This window comes from Sparus aurata, chromosome 22, assembly GCF_900880675.1.
Source record: "Sparus aurata chromosome 22, fSpaAur1.1, whole genome shotgun sequence".
NCBI classification, from domain to species: domain Eukaryota; kingdom Metazoa; phylum Chordata; class Actinopteri; order Spariformes; family Sparidae; genus Sparus; species Sparus aurata.
The window spans coordinates 9,996,203-10,023,929 of NC_044208.1; the positions used below are offsets into that span (position 1 = coordinate 9,996,203).

The 27,727-nt window shown below is 41.9% G+C and overlaps 1 protein-coding gene across 13 annotated transcripts in view; it reads right to left on the bottom strand.

The window, feature by feature from the left end:
• Positions 1-3,122: 3,122 nt before the first annotated feature.
• The window catches only part of afdna (afadin, adherens junction formation factor a), a 114,652-nt gene continuing 90,047 nt past the window's right edge, over positions 3,123-27,727 (bottom strand). For 7 of the 13 annotated variants that reach the window (XM_030405998.1, XM_030406007.1, XM_030405997.1 and 4 more), the window contains 13 exons: positions 25,615-25,815; positions 24,942-25,033; positions 24,624-24,818; positions 23,998-24,139; positions 23,359-23,764; positions 22,994-23,244; positions 22,700-22,914; positions 21,433-21,612; positions 18,876-18,911; positions 16,698-16,832; positions 11,893-12,424; positions 6,899-6,983; positions 3,123-5,126 (listed from right to left, as the gene is read on the bottom strand). In XM_030405998.1, coding sequence (XP_030261858.1) covers positions 4,973-5,126; positions 6,899-6,983; positions 11,893-12,424; positions 16,698-16,832; positions 18,876-18,911; positions 21,433-21,612; positions 22,700-22,914; positions 22,994-23,244; positions 23,359-23,764; positions 23,998-24,139; positions 24,624-24,818; positions 24,942-25,033; positions 25,615-25,815 — 2,624 coding nt within the window. In that variant the 3' untranslated portion in view covers positions 3,123-4,972. Of the gene's footprint in view, positions 5,127-6,898; positions 6,984-11,892; positions 12,425-14,658; positions 16,833-18,875; positions 18,915-21,432; positions 21,613-22,699; positions 22,915-22,993; positions 23,245-23,358; positions 23,765-23,997; positions 24,140-24,623; positions 24,819-24,941; positions 25,034-25,614; positions 25,816-27,727 lie in introns of those variants that run through there. The other 6 variants (XM_030406006.1, XM_030406004.1, XM_030406003.1 and 3 more) reach the window with 5 other exon arrangements.

The window sequence follows — 27,727 nt, forward strand, 5'->3', positions numbered from 1 at the left end:
ATAATTTAATTTGCGGAAACAGAAATATATTCTGTGCTCAATAAATGTATTTGCATGTTTGCTTTTATGCATTTTAAGGTGCAATAATAACCCCTGCACTCTCACAGACTCTTGCTGGCTGCGCTGCAGACTGCTCACTCTTGCTCTCAATCTCCCCTTCTGTGCGCTCAACTTCGCCTGCACACTGGCTCAAGTTAGCACTACGTTAACAACAGAAAATCTGAATTTAGCGTCTGATCTCCAAGTCTCCCACTGGGTTCACTTTGTGGCACATTTATATGGCTGTGCCAACTTGAGCGAGTATTCGCCATCATTGCTGCACTCTGACCTCTGCTGCAGCGGCGCAGTTACGCGCGTCTCCGAGTGACACCTCCATCCCGATACAAGTCCAGCAGGCTCCACATTGATATAGTAAATAGATACCCGCAGTGTCTCCACCTCGCTGAGTCGTTTGTCTTCCAGCTCCTGCGGCAGATGCTTTCTGAGCCGCGCGTGGCCTTCATTTACGCAGCGCACTCGAGCCGCTCCTTTTGCGGATGAACGTAGGCTGAAGGAGTAATCACACACGCCGAGGAGTCCGTGAAAGGAGAAATACGATAACCGTGTGTAGGGTAAATTCTGGCAGAGTACGGGGTCGAGGTATGCGGTGTCCAGGTGGAAGGGCAGTCCGAGTCGGAGCGCATCCTTGTTGTGCGCTCCGGTGTGGAGAAGTCATGGAGAGCAAGCGTGGACATATGAAACAGGCTTCACTAACGCCTCTCTATTAATTAAGAAGGATAGAACATGTTTGCATGGGGTGTGATCCATCATGTTAGCATCTTTACTTTGACAGGACTCCATTTTCGCCCAATAAGCGCGCACTTTTGCATCAGTATTGTTTCCCCTGCGGCCCGGGTCACTGTTACATGGGTCATTGGTCTCCCCCTGACTGCTTTGCAGCCTGGTCCTCTCTCCGGGACTCGTGTGCTCCCCCCTCCTCCTCCCCTCCACTGCTGCGGGCGGTCCCCTGCTCCTCTCCAGCTACATCCACCTGCGCGGCCTGCGCATCCTCCGCTCCCTCCGGTGTGTGAGATAGCGAGCTTCCCCTGGTGCTGGGTCCATCTTCAGCAGCAGCTGGTTTAAAAAAGCGTTGGGATGCTCTTCAGTAATTCTTTTTCGCCCAACTCTTTCTTAATAAGTTTTTTTCTTTTCTGGGCACCACTCTCAAACGTCCTCCCCGACATTTTCCACTAAATGTCAATCAATCATAGAGGGACACACCCCAAAACTAACTATAGACATTCTGATAGGTCAGCCCACGGGCCATAGGCTATGGGGCCACGTGGGTAACTCCTAATTTGGATCAATCAGCAGCCACGTAACGTGCGATTAGAGAGTGATTGACAGAAAACCTGACAAGTTACAAAACAATATGATCTTTTCAGCTCATTGTGAACCTGAACTTGGGAGGCCCCTGAACGCGTGAGGCCCCTGGGCTTCAGCCCAGGTAAGCCCGTGCATTAAAGCGGCCTTGGGGACAGCAGGTACAGTGCAGCAACGGTGGTGATATCAGCCATAATAGACGTGGAAAGACAGCGGGTTGAGAAATACCGGTTCAAAAATGAGCGGGCAAGCGGGAATGACGCGAATGAAGCGAATAGTCCAAAATGATCACGCGGCGCGAATGGAGCGTCTGGCGCGGCGCGAATGGAGTGTCTGGCGCGGCGCGAATTAAGCGTCTGAAGCGATTGTATTCGCATCTGTCGCGTTTGGTCTGAACGCCCCATCACAAATCTCTCAACTCTCAATATCGCTGTCTACACACCGACCGTCGTTGCCTATCAAACATCCGCCTAGGTCCCTCCCACAACTTCCACAACAATCAAACTTGCTGCTTGGACAGTTTTGTGACAAAAGCCCGTTTTTACCGTTTTTTCCTGCACCAGACACATAGCAAACGTGACGGCAATGTTCGTGAAAAAGCATGGCGGACATTATTTACCCTAGGACCGGTTTTGGACATGCCGATGCGGCCGGTCCGTCGCCTCGGGAGGTGGGCCGTGTAGCTAGCGGCTAGCGGTTATCTAGCGAACATCCACAGATTCCGATTCCACTTTGTTGTCCGCGCGTCTCCGGATCTCCTCAGACCCAAACAGACTCGGTCCAGACTCGTTTAATCTCATTTATCCACAACAGTCAGTTTAGATGCACAGAACAGAACAGAACGGACCGAACCGCCGGCAAAATCCCGGTCCAGCTCGCGCCGCTGCAGGTATAAATCTGCTTGTTTCTTCAGGTATGTCGTGGGCTTGAGCTCTGCAGTGATTGGCTCTGGTGCGCACGTGGCCACGGTGTGCAGTGATTGGCTCTGGTGCGCACGTGACTGTGGTTGCTCTGGTGGACAATGCTCGGCGGAATTTGTAAAGCATTTATGAAATAATTTATTCACGGTATCATTGCAGTCCAAACAAATGCTTAGATGCACACCACTGAACCACACAGCAGCCATGTTGAAAGTCTCGGGTCAGTGTGATCCTTACCCGCAGAGATATTTGACCAACAGACACACACACACACAGACAGACAGAGATTCCTTGTATTTATAGATAGATGGTTATCTTTGTCAAATTAATATTCACTAACGAGTAATGTATGGTCTTTCAACAATTTCCAGTGAATAATGTAAAAATGTACGTAAAAGATTTTTAAAACTCGTGTCATGAGGTGCCCCCCCACTGGTGGTCAATGGTTGGTGCCCCTGGGCACTTGCCCAATCCAGCCTATGGATAATCCGGCCTTGCGTCTACTCTTCATTTGTCTATGGTGAAAACGCTCATTCTAAGAGACGCGTTTGAAAAATGAAACATCCTACGATAAGTGAGACTAATTATATTCTAAGAGATGGAATTCGCTTAAAAACAGTGATGGCAGAATCAAAATCAGAAAAGTCAACTAACTAAAATGTAACTGTCAGAAAATAAATGCAGCGGTGAAAGAGGTAAATGTGTAAGTATAAACTAAATGGAAATACTCAAGTACAAAAACAAAGTTAAAGATCAGAGCGTCTGCATGTAATCACCAACGCACAGATCAAATCAACGTACACTTTTATCACATTGACAAAAGACCACACTTCCAGCCCGCACTGTTGAAAAATCTGTATTTATTAATGATTTACAAAAGGCTAAACATGAAACCATTTAAATGATTCAGTTCATTTTGAAACCTAGAAAGGAGTAGTAGTAGCTGTTGTTGTTGTTGTTGTTGTGGGGGGAGAGGAGACACTCTGTAGTGTTTTTACAGGTCAGTTCTAATAACAGCATCTTATCTTGTAGAATCAGTTTTAGTGGAGGCTCCTGGAGAGAAAAATAAAAATAAATCCACACACAGGATGGAGTCACTCAAACAAACTGCAGAAGAGAGATACATTTGAAACGTCACTAGTTTTAAATCGTGTTTTTTTGTTTTGTTTTGTTTTTTTCACACCGGGGGTTGAAGTGCGTTCCTCTTCTACATCAGCACAGCAGCAGTGGTGGTGAATGTGATCATGGAAATTGTGTGTATATATATTTGTACAATCACGATTCTGTCACCCTGAATCCAGTCCTAAAAAAAACCCAAAAACATCTGGATCACCCCAAAACCACAGCTGGTGTAAAAACAGAACACTTTTCTGTCTCTAATGCAGAAAAACACGGATTATCACCACAGTACGAGTAGTCCCAAATGTAATCCACTCCTCAGAACAGTTTGCAGATACATATGTTAATATTAAAAACAAGTTTTTGTGCAAGTATGTTTGTTTTTTTTCCACAAGGTTTGAAATAAATATCTGAGAAGCAAACAAGGACTCAAGGAGTAGTTTTAATTTATTTTTTCTATCGTGAAAACCAACATTAATCACATTGTGAGTGAAAGAAATCCTTTTTCCGGCTTGAATTTAGCGAACAATCAATCAAATGAATCTCACACAACTCTTCAAAAAAATGACTATTAGATTTAAAACAAAGTAAAATTAATGATACCTCAGATTGGGGCGAAACATTTAAAAACTTGACTCCACTGACGGTGAGGGGCAGCGGGGACACAGTCCAGTTTTAGCAGAACTTCCTGTTGGATTATCTATTAAATCACATTAGTTTTGCAGTTTTTAGTAGCCTGGCAGGTTTCTACAGTAGTAAAAGAGTGAGACAGTTGTGGACCCAAATATTTACAGTAATGTTGTGCACTTAAAGATCCTTCTCTGGACTGTTTGGTCCTCTGGAGAACCTTTCAGAGTTTATCTAAAACATCACAAAAAAAAGAAAGAAAAATCCCATGCTTTCCTGCTACGGAATGAAATAACAGTGTTTCCACTCACTGAGAATTGAATTCTTTTTTTTTTTTAAAAACAAGAAAATAAAAATAAAGATTGGTCTGGAGCTCAAACGTGGGCATTTCTGCTGGCAAGAAAGAATTAAAAGTGTGAAAACAACTGGATGCACAAAAAGAGCATAAAATAACACCATAAAATTGTTCATATTTCAGTGAGCTATTTAAAAAAAAAAAAAAAAAAAAATTTAAATGACAACAAACTTCTCTCCATCCCTCGCCCCAAGAACCATTTTATAAACAAAAATATATCCCCCTTTGTCCTGTGATTCTCAATTTCTCACTAGATACAATTAAAACTTTTTTACAGTGCTTTATCATTATATATCTTTGACAGACCTTAACGAGGGGGAAGAAAGTTTTAAGCCATAAATGTCTCTCCTATTGCAACGATATAGCTACGTCAAAAAGTGAATGGTCCAGTTATTCAATGATTAAAATAAAAAAAGAAAGGGGGGAAAAAAACACAAACAGGAGGAGACGGTCAGTGGTAGGGAAGCGAGCGCCGGCTATCTCCGCCCGAATTTTTTCCCCAGGAGCACCTTAGCGTTACTGCGGTGATGTCGTCAGGAGGCAACATCACCGCAAAAAAAGGTGGCACTGGGAGGCGAACGGCTCGGGTCTACTTGGTGTTGAGCTCGTTCTCCAGCTCCATGAGTTTGCGCGAAGCTTTGACCTTGTTGGAAACCTCCTTCCCCTGAGAGAAGAGACGCTGGCGCTCCTTGAAGGTCAGACTCTCCGGAGCGCCGCTGGGGATCGAGTTCTCCTGCTCCTGACTGCAAAACACACACACACACACACACACACACACACACACACACTCATTTTAACCAAACTAAATTAAAAGATGGATAAATTTAAATTGGATCAAATGTCTGTGGCAATTAAGACCTCAAATATCTAATATCACAACACTTAAATGACTTTAAGGCTTTTAAAAGAGCTATGTGCATTTTAAGATTTTTGAGGACCTGCAAATATCATGTATTTATATTTCTCTAATCTAAAATGTTTACTATACAAGAAATGAATTTGTTCTATTATTTTGTACCCAGTATTTAATTCAATAGAACCATCATTTGCCAGCTTGTCACCTGGGTCTATAAATACACTCACATTGGAACGAGAAACATATGTGGAATTAATAGTACATGCATAAATAAATCAATATCAATATCTACAAAATACACAAAGTTGTACAAAAGCCCAAAAATGATAACAGCTGATGAAGAAAGTATTCAGATTGTTTACATAAGTAGAAGTACCAATACCACACTTAAAATTAAAATACACTTAATTCTTTCTCAGACCAACAACTTGGTACTTCCTCTATGAGTAGTTTAAGATGCTGTTTGACCTCAACAATCTTTAAAATTCTACTAATCTACTTTATCTTATTCAGTTAACTCTATTTTAATTTTACTCTATTTTACTTCTACGTCTTCTACTTTAGCTGGTACATTTTTTTTTTTAAGATTTTTTGTGGCATAGACACCTTTATTAGCAGTAGACAGAGAGGAAACATGGGAGAAAGAGGGGGAGGTGACATGCAGCAAGAGACCTCCGGCCGGAATCGAACCGGGGTCGGCTGCGTTTTATGGCATGCGCTCTAACCACTCGACCACCTGCGTGCCTGGCTGGTACTTTTTGTGTTTCTTACACAGTGTTTGTTCCTTGTAAAGCTGGTCAACTAAATCTCTCCCACATGTGATCAATAAAGGTGCATCTCATCTTAAAAAGGTCAGGACTCTCAATAAAACATAACTCAAACTACCACCTCACAGTTTTATGACTCATATACAGTTGACTTTGAAGGGTCTTTGTGGTGACATGGAAGTTATCACTACACTGACATACATGATTCCAGTGAGAAACATGCCGTCTTCACTTGGAGACTATATAGTTTTTACAGAGAAGAGCTTCTTCACATGGAAACACAACAATCACAAAATCAATTAACTTGTGCTCGACTGCTACTGTACGTCAGTTGATGTGTTAGTTAAGTGTTCACGTTTGGCCAATAAAGCTGATTCTGATCGAACGCGAAGAAGCTACAAATTCTCAGACGTGGATGTGGAACCTGGAATTTCCCAAGATTAATGTCACAGATTCAGTGTCCGACCAAATGTGAAATATGTTCACCATCTCCCCTTCTGTTCCTGAGTTATGGTGTCATACATTGGCCAGAATGTTGTTTTTGCAGAACATTACACAGACATTTGTCATCATTAGCGAATTCATTCTTGGGTTTGGGCTGAAAACACATTTTTGAGGTCAAAGTGACCTTTGACCACCAAAATCTAAACCGTTCAGCCTCGAGTCCAAAAGGACGATGGAACCAGATTTGAAGCAATTCCCTCAACACATCCTGAGATATCATGTTCACAAGAATGGCTGGTAACTGGGATTCAAATTTTTCTATGAAGTGAGGTGAGTGACACCTTAAATCAGGAGCTCCTGGCTACACAGGTTTGGCCTACTATTACAGAAACTGGCATTTTGTGTGAATTTGCTGAAACCAGAGAACAGAAATATAAAGAGAGCTCACCTCTTCGTCCATTTGTCTCGCGGGTCCTTGTAGACCTCTCCTGATCCTACAACTCCAGCTGAGTTTCCAGTGTACGAGTTAAATCCTGTCCGACGTTCAGAAGCCACACAGCAGACAGACAGAGCAGTGAGATATGAGTCAGCATCGTTCATGTACAGATTTTGTCATCCGAAAATATCTGAGACAGAAGCTGCTGGGTGACGGCTGTGGTGATCTCTGGTCCCTTTACTCCCATAGCTTAGAGGGAATTACAGGCAGTTTTAAACTACAGAGTCACCTTTAAAAACTCCATCATCTTCCGTAACACTATCGATTATTGACCAGAGACCTCGGTCGCCTTTACCCAGCAGCCTCTCCACTCGACGTCACTTCATTTCCCACAGACCAGCCTGAGCAAAAGGAGGGAAGAGAGGGAACGGGTTCTGAAGAAGCGTTAGGCAGAAAATATCAGATCTCATTAAAGTAGAGCAGCGAGCCGAGAAAAGAGAGGGAGAGAGCGTTAAAAAGCTGTTAAAGGGCCATTCCAAAGCAGCATAATGGTCTGTGGAAGTGTGGGTGGGGTCTGAGGCCGAGGTCACCATCAAACATGTCTGACGTTTCTTAACACCTATCATTATTTTACCTCCTAAAGATTTACTTGTTGCCCAGTGAGAGTTTATATCGAATACTGAAGCCAGGTTGTGAAGATAAAAGCTCAAGTATAGAAGTATAAATGAAATAAAAAACTCATATCCTGTGTGACACACAGCTCGGTTAAAGCTCGTGGAACTAACATTAGGAGGGTGACCCCGACCTTTGACTCCCAACGTGGACGTTAAACAGTTGGCACATGTGTCCCTGTGTCTTACCAAACTGCAGCAACGTCCAGGCTTAAGTGAGACGCCTCACAAATATGTGACCCAGAAGTCTGCAGGTTTTTATTTCAGCAGGAAAGAAAAACCTTAATTTCTACCTGCTGATCCAGACTGGAGATATTCTTGGTCTCTATAATTGTCAACAAAAGTCACAAATCTACAACAGCTGCTTCCATCCAATTGATTTTTTTCCTCTATCGGCGTGGAAACAGCTGATCAGTCACAGCAGTTGAATGATCACTACGTTAACTAACTAATTCTGAAAAGGTCTTTTCATGGAGTGCATCCACTCATCCTTGAAAAAAGCCAAAAAACATCTTAACTGTGTCTGAAAACTTTCTTTCAGAATTTTTGCAGCTTCTATCAACCTTTTCTAATGCGACACTTAAAAGTGAGTAAAATCATAGAAGCACAACCAATGGAGCACCGTGACCACTTGTCATTACACTTGCTAAAACACTGCTAGTATGTGTTTAAATTGAGAGAATAAAACCCTACAGACTCTCGGTGGCACAACAGTAGAGTAAAGTTCTTCTCTCTAATTGAAAACAGTGGTTGAATCCTACCAGACGGCAGGTATTGACCCAGAAACAACCCTGGACTGAGACGTTAAGCATCCAGTCGTAACTCTACTTGCATTCCAAATGCATGTTGGTCTTTTGTTTAAGATGAGATGGCGAGGTGAGGGTGGGTTGGGGGAGGTTGGTACAGTTCAGATGCAGACACAGTGACAGGGTGTGAACCCAGTTGGATCAGTCCAGCTGGCAGCTCCGAGGCCCCTCTCTATGGGATTTACAGCACTAAAGCAGAGACGAGATATGGAGTGTAGTTTGGGTCGGGATCAAGCCGGGTCCCCACTTCAGCCTCAAACCACATGAACACAAACTGGCAGAGAACAAAGTCACCACAGGGAAACAACCCTCATCGAAGGCCAATAACATTCCTCTGTGGAGCCAAAAGAGATGAAAATTATACTTCTGGCGCTGCAAAAATTCTCAAGATTCACTAAGAAGTCATCCACTGGCTTTTCAAGGATTCTCAAAGATTGTCAATGTTTTTCTTCCACCCTGGTTCAGCTATCTTGGGAGGCCAGTGGAAACTAAAAAAGTCATTGTTTTTGTTTTTCTGTACAATACACAGTTTTGTTAGAACATCCGTCTCTGGGGATGATTGAATTTGTAGCTTTCTCTGGCGTCAGTCGTGTTTTTCTTGTAGTTTCATTCTGATTAAAAAAATATCTGAGGCCACATCTTTCATCAAATCCTGACCCGGGGCTTTTGGAGCTGCCAGCCGATCAAACCATTCAATACATTTGTAGACTCATGTAGGGACGCCAGAGACTCAGGTGCCGCTCGGGGTCACCTGAACCTGCCGCAATGCCCTGTGGGAGTTGTAGTCAGGTTTAGTAAAGCTGCAGCGTTAGACAGCAGAGACACAGACTGACAGGCGAGATGAAGGATCAGCTGAGAGAGCCGAAAAAAACAAGGCAGACGACACAGCACGTACAGGGAGTCAAATTAAGCAATTTGGGAAATTAACAGACAGACAAACAGAGACAGGCAGAGTGAGGAGGAGGAAGCAAAGAATAAGAGACCAATAAAGAGAGCACGGAGCAGCCTGGTGGAAGCTACGCACAGGCAGTAAAAAAGCAATAGACATCAAGCCGGTTAACTGGGTGAGCTGCTGGCAGCCAGAGTGCAGTGTGTGTGTGTGTGTGTGTGTGTGTGTGTGTGTGTTTATGATGCATGTGTGTGAGAACATGCAGATTATTTTATTTCATGAGGTAGGTGGGGGAGGTGGGTGGAGGGGGAGGTGGCTGGGGCAGGTAGGTAGGTAGTGGGGCGTTAGTGGGATGTTTTTACTGATTGGAGTAAAAAATGCAACACAAAGTTCTCCGTGAGGTCTTGGATGAGTTTTCAATAAGCAGCAGAGGTGGTGGAGGTTTATTTTGAAGATGCAGGCAGCCGTTTCCTGGACCTCAGGTAGTGATGGAGTTCAGACTGTGCTGCACTCGGATTTCTGTTTGTCTGTGGCTGTTCAAATTGTTAAACTTAAATTGTTATGAAGAGCTTCATGACGGACAGTGAGGGCACTGTGGACGCCTCGACATGAAGTCTGCTGGCAGCACTGATACGTGACATGAGTTTATCGTGCAGATACCAAAACAATTCTTTTTTTATGACTCTACTTTGACAATTATAAACATGTTCTTTTAACATAAGAAGAAAAAGGTCCTGAATTTGCAAAAAAAAATTTCTAAAATTTGGAAAAATTTGAACACACAAAAAAGAGTTTTTATTTAATAGTTTTTGATACTTTTGGACATATTTCAGTTACTACCAAAAGAGTTTATAGGTTCAAATCCACTAATCATTTTGAGAACCACTGAGTTACACCAGGGGTTCCTAAACTTTTTTTTTTTTGAAGTTTTTTTAAATAAAGAAATGTTTCCTTGATAGCAAAAAGAGGAAAGTCTGAAAAAATATGAAACATTTTGTGGAGCAGAAATATGTTTTTTTACTGACTGCTTCTTGTGTTAATTGTCTCTCATCTGCTTACAGATGTTTCGAGTCTTGATCAAAACAAGGCATAACTGTTTTTTTTTTTTGTGCAAACTTTTGAAAATGTTTGAAACATGATCTTACTCTGGTTTATATATCTTTGAATTCGATCTTAATCCCTGTATTGTTTTTAAATGTGATCTTGTCCTTTGCTCTAGTACTTTTACTTTAATTTAAAAGTCTGGTTTTATTTTATTTGTAAAAGCTATATAAATAAAGTTTATCATTAGTAGTAGTAGTATTTAATTAATCTTGGGAACTTTGTTGAAAACCATAAGTTAGATATATGACATTAATCTTCTTCATTATTGACAGTCCAGTGTTTTTTGGCATATACCTCAAAAAAAAAACAGCCGAAAGTCATACAGGATGAATTTCATCACTTTTATCTCCTTGAGTAATTTTGAACAAAGGCAGGGTGTCAGGGCTATAAATCATGGAGGGATATTCTGGGAGCAAAAATGTCTTGCCAGCTGCCAACTGACTGCAGTTTGACCCGTCTACTGTTGGATATCTCTTTCCAACAATGAGGCCTTTTAGAGAAAAGCTGCGATGCTTATCTTGACATAATATTTGAGATGGATAAACCAAGAAAAGCGGCTGTTTAATATCTGATCTATGTTAAGAAAGACTCCTTTTAACCTTGTGATAAATGCGTTTCTTTAAGAGGGAGCTATGGCCCAGATGTGACCTTTAATATCCTGAATATAAGCAGCTGTAATGGATGACTACTGCTAGGAGCGGCCGAGTAACAGAAGCTTGAAACGTTTGTTCCATGAGAAGCTTTTGAAACATCCACAGACAGACAGACGAGGCCTCTCACTCAACACACTGCTTCTGTGTGCATTTTTGCGTGTTGATGAAATGAGAGCTGATTGGTTTTTAATCGGGCGATTGATGAGGTGTGTAAAGCCAATGGTGTGTCTCCTTCCCTTTAAAGCCAACACCGCTAAGCAGAGCCACGGCGCAGGAAGGGGGCGGGCAGGCAGACTGACGGCTGGCCACGCCCCCCGATCCCAAGCAGCAACAAACCAGACACAAAAGAGGCGGCGAGCGACAACACCAACAGTACTATGATTGGCTCTGATGGGTCTCAATCTGCAGCAAAAAGTGGTGGTGTGATTATCAATTGCTTTTTCTGTTTCACTTGTGCTGATCGAAGGTTTGTGTGTGTGTGGGGGGGGGGGAGAGTGGTGATTGGAGTAAGACGAGGAGGAGAAAAATTACCGGGGACAGGAGGAGGTGTTTTAACAAACCAACATAAATAAAAATACAAAACAAGTACAATCTGATTCGTTTTGAGGAGAGGGAGGAAAATTTCCACATATAAAAACATAAAGTGATGAACGGAGGGACTGATTGACGACAAAAAAATTTGGACAAACATGTAAAAGAAGGAAAAAGTAGACGGTGGAAAATGAAAAGGGCAGAAGACCTCTCTACTGAAAAACAAGTAAAAATAAAGACAAACTAAACTATGAAGGTAAAAATGAAGAATGAGTGAGTGAGAGGGAGGTACGGGAGCTGTGGAGGGCGCTGTGGCGAGCCTGACTCCTCTCTCCTCTCTCTCTGGGTCTACCTTTATAGCCTCCGGGGGGGATGGAGCTGGGTTTGGCAGGAAGGGGGGGGCCTGTACTGTTGGAGTTGTTGAATGGCGGCTGGAACGAGCCAGACAGGAAGATGCCGTCAGAAACGGGGCGGGGCTTGCGCGCAGTGGGCGGCGGCTGAGGCTTGTGATTAGAGTAGGCGGAGGCCGGGAGGTCACCATACGACTTCCGGGTCGCCGACAGCTTCACCTGACCTGATTGGCTGCCGCCGCCACTCCCTGCATCCTCGTCTTCGTCCTCGTCGCCCGCATAGGAGACAAACTTGGCGGTGTAGAGAGTGTCGGGGGAGGTGACCTGGGTTTTGAGGTAGGAGGTGTTTCTCTGTGGGGGGGGCGGGGGGGTGTTAGTAGGGTTGTGGGGGGCAGGGGGTTGGTAATCCCGGGGCAGTGGGGGCCGATACAGACCGGCCGGATCGTCAGGCGTCAGCAGCTTTCTCTCGGCCTCCTCGTGCTGCCGGCGCCGCTCTGCTTCCAGGCGAGTGTAGTACTCCTCCTCCTGTCTCCTCTAGGGGAGGGACAACCTGTTAGTAAGCTCCACTCTCATTGGCTCTCACCTCAGTAATGGACATTATCTGGCTAATCAGCTACAGATACAACTGGGGACCTATTCACCTACAACAACTCTTCTTCTACTACAAGTAAAACCACATCAGTCTAACAACATTCTCCTGGGACAAACCACACCTGCTCTAACTGGGCTGCCTCAGAATATACAGCAAGAAGTCCAGCATGTCTACCAGCTGACAGACCTGCAGCACATCACTAAGGATTCATAATGGTCCAAGATCAGGGGCGGCATTCATAAAAAGGGTTTGAGAGTCAAATTCCATCTTAAAGCTGCAACTTGGCAATGTAAGGTTATTAACTGTAAAGTGGTGATGTTTACATTCAGGTTAGCCTACATGTAGCCTACAGCTAACAGATTCTGTTACTCTGTAATAGCCATTTTGATGAGCTGAAGCTCAAGTTAGCGATATTACAAAGTAATGTGTTGTCTTCATAAAATTAAGCTCGGTACCAAGGCTAATGTAAACAGATGTTCCGCATCTGTACCACCAGAATACAGAGCAGTTTCTTCATTCAAATTTTGAGCCTCCTAAATTCATCGTTAGATCCCAGCCATGATAAAAACTTTTTATTTCTGATATCAGAGCTGGTGACAGGCATTAAGAATAAAAAATAAACATACAGAAGTAGCCAATCTTCTCTCTACTGGTCTTGTTTTCTTATGCAGGTCATTATAAGCCATCACTGAGACTGTTTCACACCCAGTTAAATAGTCCTTGAAGTATGTTAAAGTAATGACTTTCCCCTTTTGGGAAAATATTTTTGTATTTGTGTTTTGTCTCTGCTTTTCTTAATGGTCTGAATGGATGCAATATTACAAGATTATTTTCTGGCTGCATTATTTTAGTCAAAGATAAATCCGTTGATTTTTCATTTAAATTAACTTAAACCAACAAAGAAAAGCAGCAAATCCTCTTTTTACATCAATTTTACCTACTTGACAAATTACTAAACATCTGAAGTTTTGTAGTTCTACTCTTTGACTAATGAGTTAAACTATTTCAAATATTATTAAATACAACGAATCAAGTCACTTTTCATCTTCATGATTGATTCAACTTGTTTTCTCTGATTTGTAAGAGGAGGCTTCTCTGAAAATCACACCAGAACCACATCTGCGTTTGCCTCTTAAAATAGCTTTTTACTGCCAAGTGTAAGGTTGTGAAACTATTTACATTCCATTTAAAATCTTATGATTATAATTCAGAATAAATCCAATAACAGTTTTAGAAATGTCGCCCCTGAGCTGGACTGAACCCTCCTGGTTTGCCGCATCCAGCAGTTGTCTGGTTCTCCTAAGCTGGCTCTGATCCTGTCTAAACAGCAGAAGTAAGTCCAGGACTTTGTTGATCTATCGCTGCCAAAGTCAAACATGTTGTTTTTCTAACAAAATCTACTCTGACTGGTCCAACAATCTGGAAGAAGAACCTGCTTCGACCGATCCACACCACCTAAAAACTTGGCTGCAAATGGTAAACCAGCGCTGCTTCCTGGACCACCCTGTCTACCACCATCGGCCCTCCCCCTCACCGTGGATTTGTGTGCATGTGTGCACTAACTGTGTGTCCATATGTGCCTCGGTTCTCTCTGTGTACACTAAATGGTTTTGTGGGCAGTTTTTTTTTTGTCTCCAGTGGCTGAGCTCCAGTATCTACACTTTCAGGGAGGGCCTGTGATGTTACACATGAATCTACACTGGAGGAATGTGTTTGGATTTCTTGGTTTGGAGCTCGACCAGCCGCTCCGGGTCACATGTGCTCAATCTGGATGCTTCTGATGTCAGATTATCTTCGCGTTTTTTGGGGTCCATTTCATGTGTTGGAGGCTGAGTGTAGTCGAGTGGTCTGTAGTGCTGTGGATGTATCCGAGCTGCTTTTGATGGTTGAATCTGAAGAAACTGGGAGGGATTAGTGGGTGTGTGGGTTCTGAATGAGTGGGTTTTCTGAATATGTGCGGTATGGATGGCTGAGGGTGGGAATGAGGCAGGTGGGTGGGTGTAGATTTCTGAGTGTGTCTGCGTGTGTGTGTGCATGAACTGATCGTAAAAGCATGTGGTTTGTTGGGAAAAGTGGGAGGGTGGGCGGCATTCCCTAAACACAGTGCTCTAGAGCGATGCTGGATGGAAATGGTAACAAAGAAATAAAATAAAATAGAAATTAAAAAGAACCTCACAAAATCATAACTGCTTCCCCAAAAAACTGAAATAACTTCCTGACACACAACGACAACAACGACAACACGATGGGAGTCCCATGCTTGAGGTGGGTGGGAGCAGATAACATGACAACAGCAACACATCACATAGGGTGGGGGTGCACAGGATGAGGACATGCAATTGGACATCTTTATAATAAACAAACAGCATCAGATCAACAGTCAGAACATCTTAAAAATAAAATGTATATCACTACCAACTGTCTTACTGACTCCACTAAAAATTAATCTTTCTCTGTGAGATACTTTTCTGAGTTTTAAACAACCAGTGGTGTGATCGGTGCTCTACACTTCACAGGACAAATGCACCAGAATAATGTAACCATGGTGATGTCAGTGGACACAACACAATGATAAAAACACTGAGTATGTTTGATTTAACACACAAGACAGAGATGGACGGGTGGACACCGGATTAGACTACTGGTCGTTTAAAACCTCAAAGAACAAAATTATGTAAAATTTGAAATATTTTCTAACTATTCTAGGAAAATGTAGCTACTCCAAATTAGCAGAGTTCTTTATATACATTAAATATCCTGGACAAAAGACAAGAAACAAAAAACAAAGCTCAAGTCATTGCAGCATACAGGATATTCAGCAGCTTCAGAAAGTATTAAGATCCGCTCACTTGTTGGATACTTTACTGTATTACCACATTTTGGGGGGGGGGGGCATTAAATTCTTCACTCAACTATCCACAGCAACAAACCAAAAACACAAAAACTATAACTTGTTCTACCTTTTTTCCCTTAGATATTCAGTCCCTTTCATATTCCATGTTAAACGCTCTGGTGGGTGGATTAGGGTGTGCAGAATTTATTGCCAAAGAAGAATCAATTTTACATTGAATCTACCACTCAATAAACTGCAATAAGCAAAGGGATCTGAATACTTTCTAAAGTCGCTGTACATCCTCAGGTTAGAACTGTAATAATTCATCATTTAATTCTTTTAAATCCATATGAGCCATAAAAATGTAGTCTGTCACTGACATAATGTAGGTGTTTTATACTGCATTAATTACAACCTTGTTATAAAAGTGGGGATGAAAGCCTAACAAACTTATTTATACATTTTATTATACTATTCAAACTGATAAAATGCCTGTTAATTTAAAGGAATTTGGATCTTTTTGGAAATACACTTACTTTCTTGCAAAGAATCAGATGAGAAGAGCAATGCCACTCTCATCTCTCTACTGTAAATATGAAGTTACAGCCCAGCAGTCGGTTAGCGGAGCTTAGCAAAAAAACAGGGAAAACGCTTGGCTCTGTCTAATGGCTACAAAACCCACCTACCAGCACCTTTAAAGATGAATCATTGACACATTATGTTACAACAAAGGTGCTCAGTCTTTTTCTCTTGGAGGAGCAAAACTGAAATTCAAGGTGGGTTTAGCCACTCTAAAGCAGACACCTATTGTATGTTTAGTGAAGATGTAAAGTGGTGCTGGTCATTAATTAGGGATATTACAGATTTTAAAAAAACTTTTACCAACAAAAATTGGCATAAAAAGCAATTTATATCATAATTTCTTAAAACAGCAGGCCACTTTGGACAGTCTGCTCACAAGTTGTGGTCCTAAGTGCAAGACTGTCTCTTCTAAGTGAGTAAGTGTATTTCGTACAATTCTGAACTATTCCGAGTAACACAATTTTCTGGTTATTTTAAATTCATACAAACTCTGTGGGAGTTAATCTACTTTGTTTGGGGCACATAATTTGATATTTAGTTTGTGCCACCAGTAAAACAGATTTGGCTTTCAGATGATTTCACTGCGGTGTTGAATGATGGTCGAACTACTAGCTTTGGGGCCTTTTCAGCCTCAAATAAAAAGGACACAAATGAAGAGAGGATATTTTTGAGATATGATCTCTTATCCTATCAACAGACTGGCTCAGGTCTACATTATCTCCTACAATACTTTCTCTTCATTAACTCATTAATTAACCACACATAATTTCTCCTCTAACGTCATGGACAGACAAACCGACCTTCTCCTCGGCCTCTCGTTTGGCTCTCTCCTCCTCCCTCCACCTCCTCTCCTCCTCCTGCTTTTGTCGCTCCTCCGCCTCCCGCTTACGAATCTCCTCCAGCTGCTGCTTACGCCGTCGCTCCTCATCCTGCAACTGATCACACACATGCAAAACAAACACACACACACACACACACACACACACACACACAACAACATGCCAAACGGCAGACATGCAAACAAGAAAATAGTTAGTATGACATGAATTATAGCTCTGACAACATCTCCACATCCATTGACGCTGTGCCACTGCTTGGACACTAATGTTATAACATGTTGTGTAGTCGTTTGTTTTGTTTCACAGGACTGCTCCAGAGGGGCGGAGCAGTGTGCACTGCAAACACACAGTACAGGCAGGCACACACACTGCTGAACATGCAGACACCGACAATAACAACAGCAACCAGAACAAGGCAACAGAAACAAAGACAGACCCTCCTGCAGCTACTTCAGGTGTGTTTGACTTTGTGTACAGAACAGTGAAAAGTCCCGCTAAGCAGGAGAAGTAGTATAAATCAGGCGCACCTCAAGTGGCTGTAAGCTCAGTGGGCTGCTGCAGAAATGGACTGATAACAAAGCATCCCAACATAAACCCAGTGGGATGAACAAAACAAACAGACCCTTTTTTCTGAGCTGGATGGTGGTTAAAGGGTCAGTTCAACCAAATTTCAAAACTACATATTTTGACACAGTTATGATTTCTCTGTCTCCTCTCCAGTGGACTAAATTTTTCACTCTTAACAGTTTTAATGGGGACGAATGGAGACACTTGGACATTGAGACAGTCTTTTGGAAATATACTGAGAGATGATTTTTATTTCAAATTTATAAGGGGTCTGTAATCTAAATGTTCAAAGTTTGTTTTATTCTTTATGTATTATATATTTTTTTGTAATTACCTGGATTAAGTGTAAAATATCAAAATCACTTTAGATTTGTATATATCATTTAATGTTACATTTTGTAAACTTTTATTTATTCACTCTGTTTTTTTTAAATTAATTTTAATGATTTTATTTTGAGTGTATTTTCCCTTTAATACATTTTTAAGTTTATTTAATTATTTATCTTATTTTCTCTGTATACATTATTTGATTCTACTTTTTTATTTAGCATATTTCATTTTATATTAAGTTTTAAAATCTAATTTCATTTTCAATTTTTAAAAATTAAATAAGAAAATTTGTTCCTGGTTGGCAGCGAGCAAATGTATGTCAACAGATTTAAAATGAAGACAACAAGTTTGTTTTGTTGTTTAACTTCAGATACTTGTTTTAATTTTTTCCATTCATGTAAGAGGTAAATGGGAAAATGTGAATGGAAGCATTTCTGCCTGTAACATTTCTGTAACACAATACATGTTACAGGCAGAAATGTCAGAGATTGATACCTGAAACCTGGACTGATAAAATCAAATCTATCTAACAGACAGATAACAAGAGAAAATAACTAAATGAGAAAATAAGTATTCTGTTTTGGTTGAAAAGACCCTTTAAAAGGCAAAATAAAGAGGCTCAGCTGGTCACAGACAGATGGATGGATGGATGGATGGATGGATGGATGGATGGATAAATGGATGGATGGATGGATGGATGGATACCACAACATCATGGCGTGGCCCAGTGCAGGCAGCGCTGGGGGCTCACAGGACTGTCATGCTTGGACCTGGACACCCCCTGTGATGCATTCAGCCATGCAGGCGCCACCTCAATATGCACTCAAAACATCACTGCAAGAACCACATCGACCTCAGCTCTGCTACACTAGAAGCACATAAGCGTTCGGTTTTCTGCTGGCTTTATAATTTGGAAAAACCAGGATTTTACCATATCTAAGCAGCAGCTTCACTCGCTGCTCCCCAGCAGTTGTTTTGAGTGGACAAAGAGATGGACAGCTTCCCCAGCCAATCAACATCAAGCATCCCAGGACGCCCCCCCCCTCCCTCCATGACCGGCTGCTCTTAAGCTAATCATGGCCGGGCCCTGCCTCCAACCCCGCCCCCACCCCAATGAAACGACGACAGTAGTCCAGATGGGTGGGGAGAGACAGATAGGAAACAGGTGGGCAGCCCAGACAGAAAACAGGAAGTGATGTAAGGGCAGGGAGAGGATACTCGTCATTAACAGGAAGAACATACCAAGTCTAGAACAGAGATAGCTGGGACAGCATTCTGCTGCTGAAGAAGAAGAGGAAGAGAATAGAGAGTGAGAAAGGGGGGATACGGAGGGAGGAAAAGGAAAATACCCATATACTGAACAGGAAGTCTTGGAGGAGATATCAATAAAACTAAGTTAGCAAAAAGACGAGGGGACATGGGAGGAGAAACTGGAGTCAAATAGAAATAAAGAAGGGAAAGGAGGACAAACAGTAAAGTGAAAACATTGCTAAAGTAGAGTTTTATGGCTTTTTAAGAGCTCCGTAATTCACCACATCCAAATCCACACAACCACTACACCACATCTTTAAATAAAGCTCCCTATTTTGGCACTATTTGGTTTTCCAACAAAATTTTGAATAAATATAGTTTGATTTTGAAGTTGAAATAGAATTTATACAAAAATCAAAGGTTTGCAGCCAATCGCTTAAAAAACAAAACAAAAACAAGTTTCTGGCGGCTCCTTTATTCCACTTCTTTCCCCACCACTACTTCATAATTTACTTTTATGTTTAATTGTTTGGTTTTCCCCAAAAAGTAAAAAGTTCCGTAAATTTTAGGCCCTTTTTACCCTCACTTTAATCACATTTATTCAGAAAAGAAAAGGGGCAAGAAAATTCAAGGTCTTGTTTAAAAGGGAGGTTTATAGGGAGGTTTCCTAATTTATAATAAAATATATATTATTATGCTTTCATTAGTGTATAATTGCCTGAAACTAAGATTTGTTGTGTTTTTGTTAGTTTACAATGAGACTTTAGAGGTAGACCTCTTCTACCTCTAAATCCTACACACTGGATGTTTACAGTTAAAATCTGTATTAATCAAATCACATAAAAAAAACATGGATTTGCTCAAAGATTGGATCCTTTAAGAGGAAATGTTGTGATTTTGGACTACATATTATGATCTATCTATATGATATATCTTGCAGCCAAAAAGAGTTTGATAACAAGAGGACATAAACTCAAAAAGATCAGTTTAAAAATACACACTCAGCCACACATCGTCAGATTCAACACCTTCCATCCACATCTCCACTACATCCAACCACATCCATCACACCCATCACACAGCATCCAGCACAACTTTGTGCTGCTACATCCAGTTGCATAAAAATGTAAAGTATGTCTATTAACTCCAGGAAGCAACAGCTTCAGGAATCATTTTAGTGCCAATACATTGGATGAAGACTGAAGTATCATCAGCCTGTGGAGATGTTCTGTGGCCTAGTTGCTCTGCAACATTAGTTCTCAACTATGGCTACATTTATATTCAAAAGATATTCCAGTTTTTGTCCTATTCTGAATTCCCAATGATCCCCAGTATTCCCGTTTACATGCTGCTGTGCATACTCTGTAAAAAAATAAAAAAACACAGCCTCCCTCTTCAATTCTCTCAACCAACCTCTTGAAATGGTTTCCATTGTGATATTTGCACATATCCAAAAACCTGTTGTTATTCATGTTGTTCATAATGTTTCAATCAAACTGAATAATTTGGGATTTGATCTGACAAGAAACTATTTAAGGAACTCATCTCTGAATTGAGAGTTCAGAGATGAGGCAGTTAAAATGATCCATTTAAAAAAATTCTAAGTACCATCATATTAGGAATAATGGTGGAATATGAATGTGCATGTAAACATTGCATCATGTCACTTTAAAAACACAATATAAATCAGGATGGGATGTTAAAATAATCCAATTCTTCCGAGTTATTAAACTAAATCTAAATCCACTCAGGTTGCAGAAGACACTGTGGTTCATTCTTGTTAAGCGGCACAGCACATATGCTACATTTGCTTTATATATGAAAGATGCCAATGCAAAGAGTTCCAGTTCTGACTTCATTTAACGAAGAGCAGGAACAGATGTTGTCATTTCAGTTTAAACTAATTGTGACACAAGTTGTTGTGTCTTAACAGCAGGACGCAGCTGTTTGCTGTAAATCATAAATCATGAACTCCTCCATCTCACTGGGCAGGAAACTAAAATCTGCAGGAAACGTAAATCACCACATGTACCATTTGCCTTTAAGTCACACAGTTGGATCCATACGATGTGAACGCAGCACTAACAACATCGTCACCTGCTCTGCCCCAAAACCCACCCATCCACCCCTCCAGCCAATCAGATTTAAGCAGCTCAGCATGGCAAAGCGATGACAGAAGCATGTTGCAGATGCACATTGCAGGACATTCATAGTGGGAGCGCTGCCACACAGGAATTCATTTCCCCTTCTAGCATTTAAAAGCTGGTTCTGTTTTTCCCTCCTCATCAGCATGATTTCCTGTGGCTCGCCCTCCCATCTCAACAGCTGATTAGTTTCTGACTGAGAGATGATGGGCATTCTTAGTTGAAAAGTCATTCTCTTCTTTAAATCTCCCCTTCGTCCTTCAGCAACGCCTATAAATGTTTAATTTACCCTCTCCACTTTTCTCGTCTTGTCTTGGTCTCTAAGCCTCATCACCTCTCCATCACTTTCTTTGATTTCTCTACTGTCTTCCAGCCTTTCTATCCTCTTCCCGCCCCCGTCTTACCCTTGCTCTCTTCTCAGCCTCCAGCCTCTGCATGATCATCATGGTGTCCACATCCTCGTCCTCTTCGTCCTCCTCGTCTTCGTCACTCTGCTTGGACTCCTGCAGTCGTTTCTGGAACTGCCACTCGAGCATCAACTTCCTGAGGCGGTCGCTCTCCTCTGCCGTTCGCTCCGGCTTCGACTGGAAAATAGAGTACGCTCAAAGTTGGAACTGGTAGTAAATCATTTACTTAGACAGTTCACCCCAAGATAATATACCAATTTTTCCTCATAGCTGTGAAGCCATTAATCTATCTCTACTGTTTTAGTGTGAGGTGTTGAGTTTTGGAGATATTAGCCATAGAGATTTCTGCCTTCTCTTGAATCAGTGTTTCCCATACATTGACAAGACTGTGGCGGCCCGCCATAGTCACTGTACATGACACACACACACACACACACACACACACACACACACACACACACACACACACACACACACACACACACACACACACACACACAGTGACAGATGGTGGGTATGTGTGCTGCTCTGAAGCAGCCATGAATTAGTTACAAAATGACAAAAATGTCATCTATGACTGATTGTATATTCACAAAAAATCCAATTTCATGTAAAACCGTTGGCATAAATAAATCCAGTGTTAGAAGAACAAAATATTTAACCGTCGTCTTCCACCGCAGTCCTTGACGTTAACTAGCATGTTGGATATTTAGCTTGATAATTAGCTAGAGGATTAAAATGGTCATTTGGAAAACTCCTCTCTTGAAACAAATAATAAAAACAGTATTTCTGTACAATAGTAGAGTTCCAAGCCCATGCAGGGGAGTTCATGAAGGCTATGTGAGAGCATTATAACCAGAGGAAAAAAATTAGTATGATGACCCGAACTGCCCCCGCCCCCTCAAAGCACACAAAAAGCAATGTCTCTACAGAAGATCATGGCCTGGTTACTCAAGATACCAAGATCAACAGACCTTGTTATGAAAAGTTTCATGTACTCTAAGGGACTATTTATGACCATAAATGTTTCCATCAAGCGTCCTCTCTCATTCATTGGGAGGTGCACTCACCATTCTGTTTTAGGAATTTTGAGCAACCACAAGATGATTGCCATTTAGTCTATTATATTTAACAAAGGATCCAAAACTCACACCAAAACAAAAATGGATAAATAGCACTTTAAGTAAGAGGAAAAATATACACTGAACTGTTCCTTCAAGCTAACAAGAACGGAGCTCCTGAACGGAGCTTAAACCGTGCCTACCTGGAGCTCCTGGATCTCCTTGTCAAGCAGGTCAACAATGTGAAGCTGCTGCTGTTTCTCAGCCTTTTCACGGGCGTCTCGTTTCCAGGGGTCTGGAGACAGACTGTCACTGGACGTTAGCTCCTCCTTACTGATGGTGATGTACTGCAGGTCTCGCCTCTCGATGGTCCTTGGCTGCTGCTGTGGTAAGAGCTCCCTAATCACAGTGTCCATACCTACAAGTACATCATATTGTATTCAAATGTGGCAGTTTGTGTATGAAAGAAAAATTAAATATAAGAAACTTTCTTTTACCAGTGTTGGGGCCACTGGCAGGGGGAGGGACGGCTGAACGCGGCAGGCTAGCCAGCTTCTCCGGTCTGGATGGGGGAGGCTGGGGCTGAGGCTGTGGGGGGAGGTAAGGCTGGGGCTGGCCCACAGATGCCATCGGGGGCTGGTGGTGAGGAGGAGGCATGGATCCTCCGTTGTTGTGAGGTTGGACGGGCATGACAGGGTTGGCCCGGATCTGACCCAGTTTCCTCTCCTGCTCTCTCCTCTTCCTCTCCCTTGGAAACCATCATCATCAACATCATCCTCTTTACTACAGTTTTTCAGCTTAGCTGGAATGCAGGAAGACATTTTGGATAATAACATAAAAAAATATCTAAAAAAGATCTTACCTCTCTTCCTCCAGCCGAGCTTTCTCCTTCTCATACCAGCGTTGCTGCTCCTCACGCTTTTTGCGGTCAGCAGCCTGCTGGGCCGTGACAGGAGTGACTGCAGCGGGAGGCGGCGGGAGCGGTAAGTCTGGTTGGGGGTCGTAGGGGTCGTAGGCATCGGGGTAAGGGGCTGGAGGTGGAGGTGGAGGAGGGGGCAGGTCAGAGCGGGAGGGCGGCTGGGCAGAATGTGGCGGCACAGCGTGCGGGGCGTTGGGCGTCTTCCATCGGCCCGGCCCCGTCTTCTGGTTCTGGGTCTTGTTGGAAGAGGAGGAAGAGGCAGAGAAATTGAGGTGCTCCTGGCTGGACGTGGATGACTCCAATGAGGAGGAGACCTGCGGCTGTGGGGCCCAGTGGTCAGGACCTACACCTACAGACACAGAGACAGCCATTTTATAATTTTTTTTCAGATCTATTTATGAAGGTTTGTAGTGATTTGTTGATATTACGTAATCAAAAGTAATATCATCAAATTTGATTAAATTTAAGAGAACATCTGTACCAGAAAACGACTAAGCTGTTACATAATCTGACAGTAAATAACACCATCAGGCATTCTGGTCCTGTTTTTGACCTCCTCTCTCTGGTTCTCTTTCTTTATACCTGGTGGACCTCGCTGGTAGTCCAGATCTCTGTGTTGGTAGTCCAGGTCCCGGTGCTGGTAGTCCTGCTGGTAGTGCGGCTGCATGTCTGGCCTCAGACTTCCTGGAGGAGGGTACAAGTCCTCCTGGGAGTGGTTCACCCGCTGGGAAAAGACAAAAACACTGATTAGAGATGAGACAAATGGGATAAACAATGAAAGTATGACTGGGTAATATCATTATTTTGCAGAGGTGTTGTTTTTTTTTTTTACTAGTTTTAAAGGCTATTATACTTGTTCTTATACTTGCCTTTACCCACTTAGTCATGGTATCCACATTACCGATGCGCATTTATTTATTACTCAAATCCTTGATTTATTTTGACATTTGGTTAAAAAAAATTTCAGCACTGACAGCAATACTCAAATAATATTCACCAAAATATAAAGACAAATAAATACCACACTAAAGCGATTCAACAACAAAAGACAGAACTTATATTTGGTTCTAAGTTCGGAGTAAACCATCTACTCAAGGAAATGAATCAAAGGTCTTTGGCAATGTTGTCCGTTTAGTTACGTTTCTCCTCTAGGAGTGAACCCTCTTCACATCAATAAAGGATCTCTGAAACATGACTTGCTGCTCTACCTGCATGCTGTTGTGGATGTTGTCAACCACAGGGAGGCGTTCTCTGTCCTCCATGCCTTGCCAGTGCTGCGAGGGCGCCTGTCCAGGGCCAACGACCCGATCCTGGCTCTTCGAGGCCGGGATGGTGAAGTACTCCCTGGGGTAGGTCTGGGTGGGGATGGGATAGGCCTCTGGACGGGGAGGGGAGGGCTCGTCCTGTTGGGTGAAAACAGAAATTGTGAGCGTGTCCTTCGAGTGTTGGTGTCACTTTAGTCTAATTTGGTCTGCGGGAGCATTCCACACAAAGCTGCCACCTGCTTCAATCGTACTGCTACTTACGTCAGCACACAGGTTGCCGGTGGAGACGGAGGTGATCTTAGTGCCGGGTCCGCCAGGGTACACTGCCTTGCCTGCAGGACTCTGGCCCTGATCTGGTGATGAGGCAGGAGAGGAAGTTGTATTAGCACAGTTTAAGACGTTTGCTAAAAAATACAACTACATTGAGGATTAGCAATGAATTAGGGAAACAAATTAGTCATAAACAAATACCCAATTATATTAAATAGTTGCTGTAAAATGATTTTTTTTCAAGATTACGGTAGACAGTGTTATTGCCAAACATTACAGTGGAACTGTTTCCATATCAGGGTGGAGTACTTTTAAGAATAACAGCAGTGTAGTTTCATTTTTTCCCCCTATTTTCATAACTGCCTATGCCAAGCATAAAACCCAGTGTCTGCCCAAAATTAGGTGGAATGTGTGATAACATGGAGTGTGCTGTTTATGACTCATGTCACAATGTTATCCTTGTGATTAATGGATCAGTATCGGTTTATTATGGAAGTGGTTCACAAAACAAGCATGATTTGAAAATAAAAAAAAAATTAAAAAGGTGTGCAGAATAGAATTATTCAAGAACTGGTGTCTACAATAAAAAGCTCGATTTAGCTGAAAATCTGGCATGTAGGTGAAGTGTCTAAAAAGAATCAATGTATGTATATGAAGGCCTTACTGGCGACGTTGGGGCTGGAGCGATGGTCAGCTCGGTTCTTAAGGAGTCGATCTTCGCCGCTCATCTTCTTTGGTTCGGGGTAAGAGTCCCAGCCGGCCTGCGGGCTCTCCGGGGAGCCGTTCTGCACCGAGTTGTTGTACAACTCGAAGCCTTCGCTCTTTGGTCGCAGTTTCCCGTTCTTGTCACGGCCTCGGTCGGATGCTGAAGAAAGAGAGAGAATGAGTTTTTTAGACAAAATAATTTTAATACTTGTTATGGTTCTTGTGAAAATATTAAAAGCATGTCATTGTAGTTTGTCTTTAGCTTTGTTTTCAGGATTTTCTAGATGACGCCTCCTCGACATCAAATGCAGTTCGGATAGATGATTAGATGACACTGCACTGAGACTACAGACCAATTCCTTTCTGCTTACATGATGTATGTAAAAGATTTTTCCAGATGTTCATAACTTTATCAATGGCATGGATAAAAACTTAATATCTACAGGGTGCTCTTCTGGTTTAGAGTGGCAACAGGTAAACAATAAGTTGTAACTATTACATTTAATGGCAACTATTTTGATAAGCGATTAATTGGTTTGAGCAGAAATGTCAAACATGGTTACAGCTTCTTAAATGTGAATTCATGACAGTAAATGAGGAGTTTTTGACTCAGTCTGAAGACCTCAATTTTCTTACAATTTTTTAACACTTTATAAACAGTACGATCAATCTATTAATAATGAAAATAATCTGCAGATCAATCAGTAGTGAAAATAATAGTGAGTTGGAAAAGTGGCTGTTGTTTGCTGTAGTGTGCCTGTTCTCTAAAAGTAAAACATTCTCTGATTCCAGCCTCTTAAATGTAAATATATTCCGGTTTTATTTCTACTTGGCAGCTATGGCAGTAAATTGAATATCTTTGGGTTGTGGACAAAACAAGATTTTTAAAGACGTCATCTTAGGTTTTGAAAAACACTGATTAACAGTTTTAATAATTTTGACATTTTAACTACTTAATCTTTATTAATTAATTAATATTAAATTAGGACAATCATTTAAGTCAATTGCAAATGTAGGTTTATCTAGTCTCAAATGTTTCCCTGTTGTTTTCCTTCTGTCTGTCTAGGTTTTCTTCAGTACAGTCACACCCTCAGTCTGTGAGAATCCACACTTGGACTTGTCCAGTTTCCAAACATTAGGTTCACTCAAGAATGACCAGCGTCCTTCACTGCCTGGCGGTTAAATTTCTCTGTCTGAACTGGAAAAAACACGCTGTGGTCGAGGGAATTTGGGAGAAACACCCCTTTATCGTCATCCTGGACCACAGACTGGCCTGGCCAGAAGACTTCCTTAATGAATCTCGGGTCACATTCCAGCAGACAAAGACCAGCACACAGCCAGACAACCCAGTAAACTCAATGCCATGTATGAGTGTGTGTGCAGCTCTTCTCTCACACATATCTGGCTGTGGCCACAAACACTCATTATATCCTTCAGTCTGCAGGCTGGTTTTTTACTGCACTATAGAGAAGACAACAAGGACACACTGTCTGGGCTAGTCTGCTTCTCTTCTTTCATCCACAAAACAAAAATTACTGGCATTAACTAATGGTGGAACTCACAATAGTCCATTCATTACAGCTATTAAACAGCAAGAATCTGCAGGGTTCAGGAAGCCAAATATATACGACTGTGTGTCATCTTTTTAAATGGCTCTTAATTTAAGACTTTTACAAAGTAGTATTTAGTGAAAAAACAGCTGAAAGGCATATTGCAGTTCACTGTCATTGGAAGTAGACCCGCACTCTCATTACAGACTAATCTGATTATGATTTTAATAATTAATTAGTTAATTGTTTGGCCTATTAAATATCTAAAAACGCAGAAGAAGCACCTTGCAATATTTAGAGCACATGTTAATATTTCTAAATGTATTCTGTTTGAGCAACAGTCCCAAACCTACAGTAAATATTACATTTATAATGATATCAAAAAGAAAAAAAAAATAACAGCATTCCTCACACTGGCGTCGCTTTAGCCAGGGAATGACAGAGATTTTTGCCTTAAAAATGCTTAACAAAACAGCTTGATTAGTATTGCAGATTCTTGATAAAATTTCCCTTTATTTCAGC